Source organism: Erpetoichthys calabaricus, chromosome 1, assembly GCF_900747795.2.
Source record: "Erpetoichthys calabaricus chromosome 1, fErpCal1.3, whole genome shotgun sequence".
Classification (NCBI taxonomy): domain Eukaryota; kingdom Metazoa; phylum Chordata; class Cladistia; order Polypteriformes; family Polypteridae; genus Erpetoichthys; species Erpetoichthys calabaricus.
In genome coordinates, this window is record NC_041394.2 from 301,273,043 (window position 1) to 301,287,384 (window position 14,342).

General features: G+C 37.8%; 1 protein-coding gene across 7 annotated transcripts in view; it reads right to left on the reverse strand.

Annotated features, from left to right (window-relative positions):
* The window catches only part of ppfia2 (PTPRF interacting protein alpha 2), a 960,214-nt gene that overhangs the window by 117,462 nt on the left and 828,410 nt on the right, over nucleotides 1–14,342 (reverse strand). For all 7 annotated transcript variants that reach the window (XM_051919721.1, XM_051919713.1, XM_051919703.1 and 4 more), the window contains 3 exons: nucleotides 9,728–9,866; nucleotides 7,788–8,008; nucleotides 4,221–4,458 (listed from right to left, as the gene is read on the reverse strand). In XM_051919721.1, coding sequence (XP_051775681.1) covers nucleotides 4,221–4,458; nucleotides 7,788–8,008; nucleotides 9,728–9,866 — 598 coding nt within the window. The remainder of the gene's footprint in view (nucleotides 1–4,220; nucleotides 4,459–7,787; nucleotides 8,009–9,727; nucleotides 9,867–14,342) is intronic.

Genomic DNA, 14,342 nt, shown 5'->3' on the forward strand with positions numbered 1-14,342 from the left:
GTTTAACGAAGTTCTTGTTTAATACTGCACTATAAAATGTTCACGCTATTGCATACTTCCAGTATAAATGTTTCTAACTTTACTTTAAAATTCAACTGAGCAAACCCCAATAATACCAGAGGCTTCAAAAAATGTCTCATGTAAAGGGACTGTAAGTTAAAAAAGAAGCAACAGGTGCATAGTAGAAAAATACTGTTTTAGAACAAAAATGAAGTCTTGTAAACAATTTGCAAAGAAAGCCTGTGATGGTGTAGCAGGGGTGTCCAATTCCAGTCCTGGTGGGCTGCAGGTTTTCATTCTAACCATCTTCTTAACTAGTGAGCCGTTTTTGCTGCTGATGAACTTGTTTTGCCTTAGTTTTAATTGACGTGACTCAGACCCCTTAGTTGTTTCTTTTCCTTAATTTGCATCCAAACAATAACGAGACATAAAACAAGCCGCCACATGACCAGCTAACCTGAAAATAAAGACAGGTGAAGATCTCGGTCATGTTGGTCTGCTCAGGTCACCAAAACATCTTGATGGTGGTCTCAGAAAAAACAGAAAATCAACAATCTGCTGTGGCAGAATGACAGCAGCAACAAGTCATGATAGTCAATAACGACTTTAATCAACAGCAAGAATTGGCTTCTCATTAAGAAACTGGTTGGAGTGAAATTGGCTGGAATCTGACATTCCAGTTTAGCTGGTCATCTGTTGGCTCATTTCACATCTCATTTCTGTTTGGCTGCCATTTAATAAAGAAACGAATCAATTCAGGGGACTGAATCTTTAAAAACTGGGCTATTAAAATGAAGGGAGAAGGAGTTAATTAGCAGTGAAAACTGCTCACTAATTAAGACGATTGTTAGAATGAAAACCTGCAGCCACTGCAGCCCACCAGGACCAGAGTTGGACACTCCTGGTGTAATGCATTTTTGCCCAGTTTTCATTTTTTATATAAATGCAGAGAGAATTGTCTTTTGTGGCTAGTGTTTGGGATGTACAAGTATAAGAGTCATTAACAGGGCCGTAAAGGATGAACCAGTAAAGAAAACAAACAGTAAAAGCAAAGTATTGAGCTCTGAGCAGGAGATGAGCAGATTCCTACAAAGGGGCTTCTCCCTTGCGTCCCTCTGTTCAAAAGATAAAAATTGTATTGAACAAAATGGCAAAGATCCCATTTTACGCAAATTTGAGAATTTTTTAAGTGGCAGTTCTTTACATGTTGAGCTATCAGCAAAGTAACAGAGATTTTTACATTTGCTTCATACTGTAATAACATTTATATATGACAATTTTTAGTGAAATCTGAGAAGACCAAATACTTTAGTACTGTTCTGTCATACCACATTTAGTAGGAAAAGGTCATAATCTAAGCATACTGTATGAAAATTTTGAAGTAAAGCTGTGTGTAAAAGACTTTTTGGTATTCAGTATACCTTTCACAATTGTCTAGATACAAAAAGTCTCTCATTCTTTGGATAATATCCCTGCCATGTGGTCTGTCTGTCCATTACCATTGATCGGTCACAATTCTCAGTTTTTATTGTTAGATAAAATTTGGGTACAATTTATTTCTGTGTTTAACTGAAATAAAGGAATGCTGATTATTCACAATATTGGTGGCATCTTCTTAGAGACATTTTGTATTTGCTTCCTCTCCTAAGTTGCTTTTTTGTAGCAGTGATGCTTCCATAATTTGTTTTTACAGCTTACACGTTTGAATGTTTCAAACTTTAGTGATATGAACTTTAGTTTTCCTGTTACAAATCTTTTCTAGTTATTTTTGACAAATGTTTTGTATTACTCTATTTTGTGACTTCAGATTAATTAAATAAATTAGTGTCCTTTGGTACAAGCTTTCCAAGCTTTGCTCATAACCAAATCTAGACTCATGCTTTCCAGTTTTCTGGCCATAGCATGCAAATCAGACATTGACTATCACCATCTCAACCAAAATCCACCTTTTCAAGTATGAGTGTGACTGTTACCACACTGTTGGATGCCACCACATCAGATATTCCTGCATAGCTTCCTGTTTTTAGTAGGGCGGTCCCCGGGTTATACAGATTTTTCAGGTTATATGTTTCTTTGACTTTTTAGGGACATGTCCAAATGCATGTCAATGTTTCTTAGTTTTTGAGGACAATCTGCCTTCATTTCTTGACCTAGTAAATGGTTTGCTACAATCTCTTTGAAGCCATTCAAAAGTGATCCTCCATGGCATCAAACAATTCCTCCAAACCATGGGCATTTGCTTCAGTCATTGCTGCAGCTTACACCTTATTGATCTGCCAGAAGATCTCTGTCAAATTTCTAGACCTCTTTGCACTATCAATACTTTTACCGCTGCTTTCATTAATTACACTCCACCTATAGGTCACTGGGCTGCCATCATTACGTGGCTGACAGTCGTTTCATCTAGGCTCATTGCAGCAGTGTCAACTATAAACTTCTACAAATCAATCATCTATTAAACAATCATTCTGATTACATGCCTAAAACTAGCTCTGATATGGAGGAGAAGCTCTTCCAAAGGTGAGTTCATCCCAAGGAGATGTCTCCTCTAAGGCTCTCCCAAGATGCCATACCTGTCTATTAAGGTTTCCTAAATATATCCGGCCAACACTCTGAGAAAGTGGTAATCAGTGGACAAATCATCTCTTGACCTGAATATTCTGAATATATATATATATATTGTCACACACATGTGCATGGAAGACAGCTTGGGGGTCTGACTAACGCTGAAACGCAGGCACAGGGGGTGATCAAGTGTACTAATACCTTTTCTCCCATTCTTACAGGAGCAGTAAGAATTAATCTCCTTCCACTTCTGGCTTCAGACCACACCCCCTGATGACCTCACGTCCGCCTTCCCTCCAGATAACCCACCTGTTCCTGTCCCTCAACTATAAAAGCTCATGACCTTTCCTCTGTATACAGTGCTTATTGGTGACTCAATCTTGACAGCCTACATGGCGGAACATCACACAATTCTTTTCTTTCGAGATACCATATACAGGGTGGTACCCCCCAAACCTTTTTTCTGTCTTTGTTTCTCATTACAATACACAGCATCTGATCAGAAAACAAAAACAACAAAACCCAATGAACTTAGACACCAAGTACACTTATCCAGAGTCTTTTTTTGAATATGGCCAGTACATGACTATAAAAAAGCCCAAAAACAATTTACCATTCAGAGTCAGATTAAGCAAAATTAGCTCATCCAAACAAATTGATTAAAATGAAGTAATTCAGTCTAATATACATCATGAGTCATAAAGTAACTTCTTTGAGCCAAACAGCTTGTGTGTTGGTCGCTATTTCATTGCGATTAGAATACCCTGCTCAGAAGCATGTGGTGGTTACATATGTTTTGGGACACTCGGCTGCTGGTTAATTACTCTTGATGGACTACAACATAATTGAAATAGACAGCAATTAAGCCCAGTACTAACAATCACTGTTCATTATTTATTTTTATTTCTTGTAATTTTCAAAAAATTGTTTTTTTGAAAGAGTAAAGATCTAATATAAATACTATGAGTTTTCCAAATCAGAAAACATAAAAAAAAATGACATGTTGTCATATGTTGGCTTCATCTCCTTTCACCGACTACCTTGGTGTTACAGGGGATATTACTAAATTGAGGAGGATAATTCCAGATGCCTCTTACTACAGGAATACACTAATACTGCAAGCACCGGGACACCCAGAAACCTCAAGATTATCCAGCATGACTCGATTACACTAATAGCAAGAGGTCATTAAAGACCACATGTCATTGTTAACAAGACTTGGCCGGACTTAGTCAACAGGACAGGGAACTAATAGACATGTCCAAGCATCCATGTAAAGCAAAGAAAAGTATAGTCTGGGAGAGAAAAGCAGGGTTACGGGACCATTTCTAATAAAACAGGACAGGAACACTCATGCAAGCACCCACAAAGCACTGGAATACCAGGAGGAAAAGCATTAGTCTCAAAGACTAGTTCTGTGGCAGCAATTTAAGCATGGGAAAGGAGCTATACTAATGTTTTATTTTTATTTGTGTTGAAAAATAATTTGTTTTTAATTCCTAATTATTCAGAATGTTCTTTTCAATTCTTCAATAATGTTAAAAGGTTTAAACATAAAGTATGATGGACAAAGATGCCCAATCACAAGTACTACTAAGATCTTAGATAAGAGGCTTTTAAGGATGATCTGTTCGATGCTAGTTCAACATACTTACCAAGGTCATAATCCCCATTCGGTCCATCTCACGAGCAGGGCTGCGGGGTGTAAGTTTTGGTGTAGAATGACCACTTGGTGGTGAAGAACTGGCCAGAGATGAAGCAGTCACAGAGCCAGTAATTGAGGTCCCAGGGTGAGCTCGAGCTAGATTTAACCCTTCAAGGCTGACACTAGCAACACGATTTTCAATTTCCTCAGCACGCAGTTCTGTCGACTCCTTTTCTTCCTGAATTAACCTGAAAATATATATTGCTTGACATCAAAATTTTTGCTGTAGAAAACTTTGTCATTTCAATTATGCCAGCATATTTATCAATTCAGCAAAGAAGACCTTACGTTCTGCAAAAGAGAAGTATGGCATTGCCTCTTTATGTTTGGGTTTAGAATGGCAAACTAAGGCAACAGAGTTTCAATAATGGCAGATGCCAAGTTTATATATCACAAAGGCTACTCGGATTTCAGTTTGAATCCTGTTTTTCCAATCTTCATTACAATGGATAGAAGCCATGAAAATGTTATTTCTGAATCAAGCAAAGATATTTATATGTCCACAAAGACAAAATACATAAAAACTAATTCAATGATCTAACTTATACTCACTTATACAACTAAATAAAGGTATCAGATGGACAGAAATGGAAAGTAATTAAAAAATGTTGTTCCCACCTCCAACAATGTAATACTCCTTTCACTCATTGTATCTGATTAGTCCATTGTGGGTTTGACACCGTTGAAAGAAGTCATTCTGTGTATGTGATCCTAACAGAGGTCTATAATATACTGTATATAGTTTTAATGTGTTGCACCCACAAAAAGACAAAGAAGATAACTCAATATCCAACCATTCATTAATTTATTGAACCCATTGAATAATTTTTCTTGGCTTTTGGTCATAAATCACATGCAAAATAGGAACCAATCTTAGTTGGGATGTCACACTTCTACAGGACACACATATGAATGCAAGTCCTTTTGTTCTTAAGGAAAATTTAAAGTTGTCAGTTGCAGCAACTCACCAGCCACTTTATTAGGTATACCTTGCTAGTACTGAATTGGACTCCCTTTTCCCTTCAGAACTGAAGTAATTCTTCATGGCATAGATTCAGCAAAGTGCTGGAAACATTCCTCAGGGATTTTGGTCCATATTAACATGATAGTATCATGCAGTTGCTGTAGATTTGTCCGCTGCACTTCCATGATGCAAATCTCTCGTTCCACCACATCACAAAGGTACTCTATTGGATTGAGATCTTGTGACTGTGGAGTCCATTTGAGTACAATGAATTCATTGTCTTGTTCAAGAAACCAGTCTGAGATGATCTGAGTTTTGTGACATGGTGCGTTATCCCACTGGAAGGAGCCATCAGAAGATGGGTACACTGCGGTCATAAAGGGATAGACATGGTGGTCAGCAACAATACTCAGGTAGGCTGTGGGATTTAAACAATGCTCAATTGGTAATAAGGGGCCCAAAGTGTGAAGAAAATATTCCCTACACCATTACACCACCACTACCAGCCTGAACCGTTGACACAAGGCAGGATAGATCCATGCTTTCATGTTGCTGATACCAAATACTGACCCTACCATCCCAATGTCACAGCAAAACTCATCAGACCAGGAAATATTTTTCCAATCTTCTGTCGTCCAATTTTGGTGAGCCAGTGTGAATTGTAGCCTCTGTTGCCTATTCTTAGCTGATTGGAGTGGCACCCGGTGTGGTCTCCTGCTGCTGCAGCCCATCTGCTTCAAGGTTTGACATATTGTGCATTCAGAGCTTCTCTTCTGCATACCTCAGTTGTAACGAGTGGTTATTTGAGTTACTGCTGCCTTTCTATCAGCTCGAACCAGTCTGGCCATTCTCCTCTGACCTCTGTAATCAACCAGGCACTTTCACTCAGAGAACTGCTGCTCACTGGATATTTCCCTTTTTTTGGACCATTCTCTGTAATGGTAATGGTTTTGTGTGAAAAATCCGAGTAGAATCACATTTTCTGAAATATCCAGACCAGGCTGTCTGGCAACAACAAAAATACCATGTTCAAAGTCACTTAAATCACCCTTCTGCCCCATTCTGGTGCTCAGTTTGAATTTCAGCACGTCATCTTCACAATGCCTACATGCTTAAATGCATTGAGTTGCTGCCACATGACTGGCAGATTGGATATATACAGTATATTAACAAGCCATGAACAGGTGTACCTAATAAAGTGGCCTGTGAGTGTATATAATATATCATTAGTTTTAAATACAGTATACCCATGCACAGTAATGTTATTTCAGGGCTGTAGATGGGCAGATATAGAACATGTACTGTGTAAGTTCAATACAGCTAGAGTTGAGACAGAGCTTTGTTTCACAAGAATTACATTTTGTCAAGTGAGAGCCGCATATGAAGACATGCATCTGGAGCAGCACACACTACGATTACAAGGTGAAGACTGACCTTCTTAAAATTTCAAGAATACCAAAGAATAACAGTTTCACAAAAATGTGAATTTGGCTACTTGCATGTATAAGGAATGTCCCACCAGTTTCAACCTTTAAATTCAGGCTTAAGACTCAAGACTTTCATGAAGTGTAAGTGATTAATGTATTCATACTGCAGTAAGATTTTTGTACTTTTCCTATAGTAGTAGGGTGTTGCAACGTGTTAGCCATTATGGATTCAATGAGAAGTCAAGCAAAACGGCTAATCAAAAAAGGTGTCAAGTTGCTTGACTTCTCTTTACTTATCCTAGGAACAAAAAAAATGTGACAATCATTATCAACTGCTACTGACCATTTTCCATCATGTTATTTTTTTTATTTTCATGATATTCCACTAATTATGTCCATGAAAGAACACAAATAACTGTATGCGTCAATGTTTAATTCCATAGCACTGGACAATCACATAAAACTGTCTTATGAGTTTGTGTGTTTGGATGCTAAATGCTAAAAACACTGAAAGAGGAGGGCAGCTAGTTGGCTTAGGACATCTGAAGTCTAATTTTGCTTTTTTCAGAAGACCATGGACCGCGGTGGCAATGTCCCATTACACAAGCAACACAGATTAATTGAATATAACATGCAGTTTAAGTGAGTAGAAAAAATGTCCAGAAATCTTGAGAATTAAAATAATAAAGTGCTTTTTTTCTACATTCTTAAGACTCAGAAATGACAAGTCACGCAGCGTCAACACACAGACTTACAGAACTCTCCTTCTTCCATCAGTTTCCATGGAGACTTTCTCCACATTTGTTATGCTGCCTCTTATTTTAATGAAAATTGTACATCTCACTGTAGTGCTTAACCGCATTAACCAGATACACCAAGAAACATCCAGACACTTATGTATGTTGTGTACAGCTTTGCATGTTATCTGTGACTTCTATCCATAAAAAAGCGCAGTACAAGTAGTAGGACACAAACAGTCAGTGGTAACAGTAGCAGCCTTTGTCCATCAACATTCTTACACTTTTTTTAAAAAAGTTAAACAATCTCACCTGAAAGCACAACTCACCTTTGTTAGAAACTTTACCTGTATAAAATAATTCTGTATAAGTTTATCTAATTAGCTTACCTGATCTCCTTGTTAATGGCATCCAGTTGTTCTTGCAGCATCATAGCCAGCGTCTGAGCGTCAGAATGTCCACTTGGAGATAGAAGATCCATAGAACTGAAGATGGTTTCTCTGTCGTCGTCATCAATATCAGACATCTCTGTGTCGCTTTCAAAAGCATGACTCCCCAGAACACTGATCTGCTGTGGTCGACCCCAGTCATGGTCCCCTAATGATTTAGCCTGATCAGCAAATTTACAGTACTTTATTAAAAAAAACTAAATAGGCATTTCATTTTATTTAATGTTGTTTCTAACACTGAGACCAAATTTACTATTTATTAAGGCCAAATAACATTTTTATATATAGGTTATACTTAAAAAAGTTATATGTAATTATACATAAAATTAGCCATAATACATTATAACATTATAATAATATACTGTATATAATAATAATGTATATGAGGTTAAAAGTATCAAAATTAAACACACAACAGGTGGAGGCATAAAAGAGTGAACCCTAAAATACACAGTAAAAGTTAAAAAAAAAACAAATTTGCTCCAATTCTGGGCTTCAGTACATGAGACTTTTAGCCTTTCTAGCTGGTGAGGTAGCTGTTTACGAATTCTCCTTACCTAAACATTAACATTTTCTTATTGTTATTAATGTTCTGAACTATAGACTATTACAATTTATTCAGAATTTTTCATATTACCATAACATTATTTGCATTATATTATTGTTATCATTATTTTGAGTGTCACCTTTCTTGTTTATTTATTTTCATGAGCCCTGTTGTATTGGTGCCAGTAAGTACACTCTATAGCTAGTCACACGTTCAGAGATCTACATGGCAGAGATGGAAGCACACATCTGTTAGCGCCCAAGTATATGGATTAAATAATAAATAAAAACCAAACTTTAATGCACAGCATGTTTAGGGAAAGGCTTACTAGGCATTATGAGGTACTTCATCTCCTGGTCCTACCAGCTTACATTATTTTTGATCCTTTCCTTCTTGGCATACATATTTTTCATCTCTGGCCACAATAATAGCTTGACGTGACTATCTCATAAGCACTTTCATGTATGTCTTATTTCATCTTCTTGTTCTCTCTTTCTCAAACACAGGTCTGGCCTGTTCTTCTTGCCATCTGCCTTTTTAACCCCGACTCTAGATTCAATTTCACCTCTGTCATTGAGGAAGCTTTATATGTCAAACTGAAGTCATGCACCAGAATTGCTTAAGACAGAGCAAGATCTTGAGTTGCAGGGCTAACTGCAGTTGCCAGATGGGACCATTTTAGCTTTTCATCTTAAAACTTTAGAAAGTCATTTAATAACCAAAAGGGGGGTTTTGGAGGATTGGCTTGGTAATAACGGTAGAATTGGATTTAAAGACCTTCCCCAGTTACCTTTACAGAAGCAGGATGTGAGATGGTCAGAAATTCCTAATAGGGATGTCATGATTAGAAAAATCAGAGAAAGGGAGAAGACTGAACGAGTGAGTAGCATGCTTAAGGGGTATGTTGGGAGGTATGAATGCAGGTTAGCCACTCCACTGGACATTCAGAGATGAAGTCAGTACAGGTAGAATCAGTGGTCCACGTTGGGTTTATGTTACACTTGCTCTTTTTTCCATTGACATTTTGTATTTTTTCAGACAATTGTCCTTTTTTTACATTTTTGACATAACTATGGACTCCATTAGCATTATTTTTCAGCACCCCCCTGTTACATATTCTATTATGAAAAAACACATTTTCCCTTTCTGCAACAAAAAAATAATACCCTAGAATAAATGTGATATTCCATCAAGAGTCCTGTATGTTTCCTTTTCAGTTCTTCAGTTCCTCAGTTTGTGTTGAATATTGTCACAAACTAAACTCCCCCTACCAACCCCCACCCCCACCAAAGTCTGACCACAATTAGTATTTAAAGAAATCAGAAGGACCAACCTTTTGGTCATCCCTGCGCAGAGCCATACGACCCCTTCTTGGCCTTCTTATTACCTTGGCTGACCGATAGTGATCTGGTTGACTGTCAGCGAGGGATCCCATTGAATATCGTAACTCCCCTGAGGTGTCCAGATGAGACCTGATATGAACAGATCATAAATATACTTAACCAATGAGTTTTGTAAAGCTTTATTTTATGTTTAAGGCTCTCCTCTAGTTCATACATTTAAAAGGTAGTTTGTTGTTTTTATCTCGCTGAAAATTTTCCAACAGAGACACATCAAGCAAAAACAGTAAGCAAAGCATACATTTTCAATTTGCCATTTTCTTTGTCATCATTAGCCTTTGTCTAAGAATATGTTAAACCTTAATAGTTATATACTTAAATTATTTCATCTCGGAGAGGTTGATTTGGCTATTTACACTGCACAGTTGTATGATAGCCATACATTGCCTTTCTAAATCATCACATGCATGTCCTGCACAGAAGAGAGCTATGGACAAGTAACATTCTTCCATCTTCACCACCCTCTGCAGTGTTATTTGCATTGTGTAGTTGTGTGATAGCCATTCATGTGTAACAAAATTTGCGGCGCTTTGCATTAAAACCTCTCTCTCTTACACTTTCCCGTCTTGTTTTCCTTCTGTAGCACCATCTGACTCTACACCATCATAAAGTTTCAAAGCATTTGTAAGGAGTATGTAAGAGAAACCAGCATCATTTTCAGATCACCGTGATTTTATAATAGATGGTGACTCAGATAATGTAATATATTATAGAATGCCGAAGAGGTGCTGGGTGTCTATTTTGCCTAAGCTAAAAGGTCTTTGCTGCTACTTAAGTCTTCAGGCAGGTAGAAGTTTATGGTATCTGCAATCTTGCCATCTGGTCTTTTTGATTTCTTCTTTACCTCCACTACCATGACTTACAACTGTAAAATATTCATGACTATTACATCAAGATTTCAAGAATAAGCATGTTATCACTGTTACATGTTTACATGTTAAAATAAATGGTATTAATTTATGTATGTTTATTTTTAAATTATTATTATTATATTATTATTTTATTTTGTAATTATTCCATAAAAGTTTCAGGTGAATTCCGTATGGTAAATGTGCTATTGTGGTATAGTGGGTCCGTGGCTTTGCAAAAGGTGGCTAATTTTAAATATATAATCACACCCTAAAAAGGTGCTCGTGCCAATTGGGCGTGGGTGTGTTCAAGTGTGCTTTGCTCCACGGTTAATTGAGGAGCTGGCTGGCCAGGCTGCATACACATGCGGTGGTGGGTGGATCAGTCAGGCACCTCAATGACGCCTCAGAGGGTGCAGCTCATCATGACTGTACCCATTTAAGCAGCAGAGGACAAAAAGAATTCACACAAAATGGTGAACAAAAAGAAATGAAAACAGGCATGGAGGTTAAAGAAAAGGACAGAGAAAAGGGCAGGAGCACATGAGAGCTGGTACAAGACAAAAGGAAGCAAGTGAACAGGAATGGAGCCCTGGGAGAGGAGCATGTGGCCAGCGTTTGAGGGGGCTGAGGGTTGCTCCCGTTGACCATGGAGGACTCCAGATGACCTCCACCACAAGACCTGGGATGGCAGCGGGAGTCAAAGAGGAGTGGAGGCTCGGTCTGCGTCTCCTAACTCCTTCTCATAATGTGTACTTTCGATTTTCAGACCTCCCATTGTGTATTCAAACCTAACATTTTTACTTCCTAAGTGTAATACCTAACATTTATTGACATTAAATTTCATCTGCCACAAATCTGCCCAATCCTGTATGCTGTCCAAGCCCCTCTGTAATGATTATCTGCCAATCTATCTATCTTGGTGTCATCTGCAAACTTAACCAGCTTGTTACTTATATTCCTATCTAAATCATTAATATATATTAAAAATATCAGCGGTCTGAGCACTGACCCCTGTGGAACACCACTCTTAACATCAGCCAAATCTGATAAGGTTCCTCACACCATAACTCTCTACTGCCTGTGTCTGAGTCAATTTTACACCCATCCACAAACAACACCCTGAACTCCCACTTCTTTAATGTCCAATCTCTCATGTGGGACTTTATCAAATGCTTTTGAAAGTCAAGATAAAGAATATCATATGCTCCACTTTGATTGCATCCTTTTATTGCTTCCTCATTGAATTTCAGCATGTTAGTAAAACACGACCTCCCTCATCTGAGCCCATGCTGACTGTTCAGAATAACTCCTGTCCTTGCCAGTTGTTGTTTAAACTTATCCTTAATAATTCCTTCCATTAACTTACCTGTGTACCATTAATTTACCTACTTAGTCCTGTTTATGTTCACAGTGTCATGGATGACGGTCATGGTACTCTAAACCCACTTAACTAAAAAGACATTTTAGGTTGGGACTTTCCCCGAAGCATCAGGTATAGGAGGGAAGAAAACTGGAATAGAAATGTCATAACCTGGGGCACTCACGTATACCTGGTCAATTGAGAGTCCCCGCTCAGTACTTCTGTTTTTGGAAAGTGGATGAAAACCTCACACACAAAATGAATACAGACAGTGACCAAGTCAGGATTTGAAATCAGTCTCTTGTAGCTCTTAGACAACAAAACCTAATGATTGCTCTGACATGTCAACCAGACAGAAAATGGTATTCATTTTCCAAAAAAATTTTATATTTTAATGAATTCTCAATGCACCTGCAGGAGAAATTATTTTCTGATTCAAACTAACGTTTCACTAATTAGGTGTTTTACTCATCAATTTGAATAATCAGGATTTCATCATATCCATGATGCTGAAGGCATTAAGTTATTTTTGTACCAAAGAACAAAAATGAAATATGAAATACACCCGAATGTGTATGCATATGTGTTTGAAATCATGCTGAAATGATGATAGCTGACTGGGATGGTGTTTGAAACAGGGACTAAACATAAATGCAGATGGTTTTAGAACAGATTTTTTGTGTTATTAATACTCTTCTAATGCAAGTGAAAGACTGAACTGAAGGATTTATTGTCCTGCTAGAGTAAGACATGCATTTTAATAATGAGACACACTTAGCAGCTCTTGCCCACATTGCTTTTGGTGCTGCTGTGTCTTTATGATAGTGTGGAGACCAGAACCACCACATCATAATTTGTGGCAGACTGTCTGTGCAAGTCAGAAACCCTAATACAACACAGCCTCACGTACTATGTTTCATTGTTCGGAATATTGCATGTGTATAAGACAATCTTCCATGAAAGGTGCTATGTCAAATTAAAGATTGATTGACTTAGTCCGTAGTCTAGCCTCAAGGAACCGTTATCCTGTGAAGCAGTACACTGGATTTTGATTATTTCTATTATCATCACCTGCCCCCCTCCCCCTCCCCCCCCCCCCCCCCCCCCCCCAACATTAACTATCAAAATCTGTTCACAACTGTCTGCAAAAGTACTTTGCCCGAGAGCTGTTGGCATCTAAGTGACTGTATTCAAAAGGTCAAGTGCCAGCGGTAAGCTCAGACATTTGATGACAATGGCTGCTTGAAGGCTGCTGACAAAGATAACTGTTGCCAGAGATGTGTGAGAAGAAAAGTTGATTTTTTTTTTACTTTAGATTAAGGCACAATGAGTCCTTATGGGAAATGAGGTGATAGACAGATAATAAAGACAGGTATGGCTGGTGATATGGAGGGTGTTGTTAATCACAGGCTGGAAAGAAACTTAAAATTAACACAGAGGGTTTCACATGTTTCTGGACATTTTCACTAACTATGACAACACTAAAAAAAATGCTAAAGTGAAAATAAATTATGGAGTTTAGCATTCTTTTCCTATTCTCTATAAATTATCCACGCCATTCTCTGGATTTGACTCATGAGAGGACTGGAGCCTGTCCAAGCAGAATGTAGTGCAAGGTAGGAGCTAACATTGTATGGTGTACCAGTCCATTTCTGGGTACACTCCTGCTAAGATCCATTTCCACTTTCACTACGCTAGTTTAATGTAATCAGCCTAACTTGGCAATGGAGCAGCAAACTGTAGACATGCAGAAATCGAGAGAATGTGCAAACTCTACGTGGACACTGACCAGGCTGAGTTTCAACCCCAGTGTCTTAGACCTGTGTTGTAGTTGCATCTCTGTGCAGCCAACTACCTAAAAGTCAATACATAATCTAAAAACATGTAAAAATGAATACATTCTAATGAATTTTTCCAATATCAACCCAAGACTAAAGTACATCATGTGCCAGGGTACGGCTGCACAGAATGGTTTTGAGCTCATTCAGCAGCAAAAAGCAACCTCAATCACAGTGACTGTTTAAAGTGGTGATCCAAAGGACATCCATGTTCAGAGAGTAAAGATGTATAATTGTACAAATTATGAGAATCACTCTTTGTTTTTGACATGATAAGCACCAAGTTATTGAAATCCTAAATTGGATGGTTGAGTTAGGAATGTGAATGGTGGGTAGTTACTTTACTAGTTTATCAATATACTGTATACCAAATATACAAACATTAACAAGCTTATCACATATCTGGATAAACTACAAATTATGTTAATTGTTAATAAAATAAAAGTTCTTTGCATCATATTAAAAATGCTTTTATGAAATGTATTATTGCACTATTAGC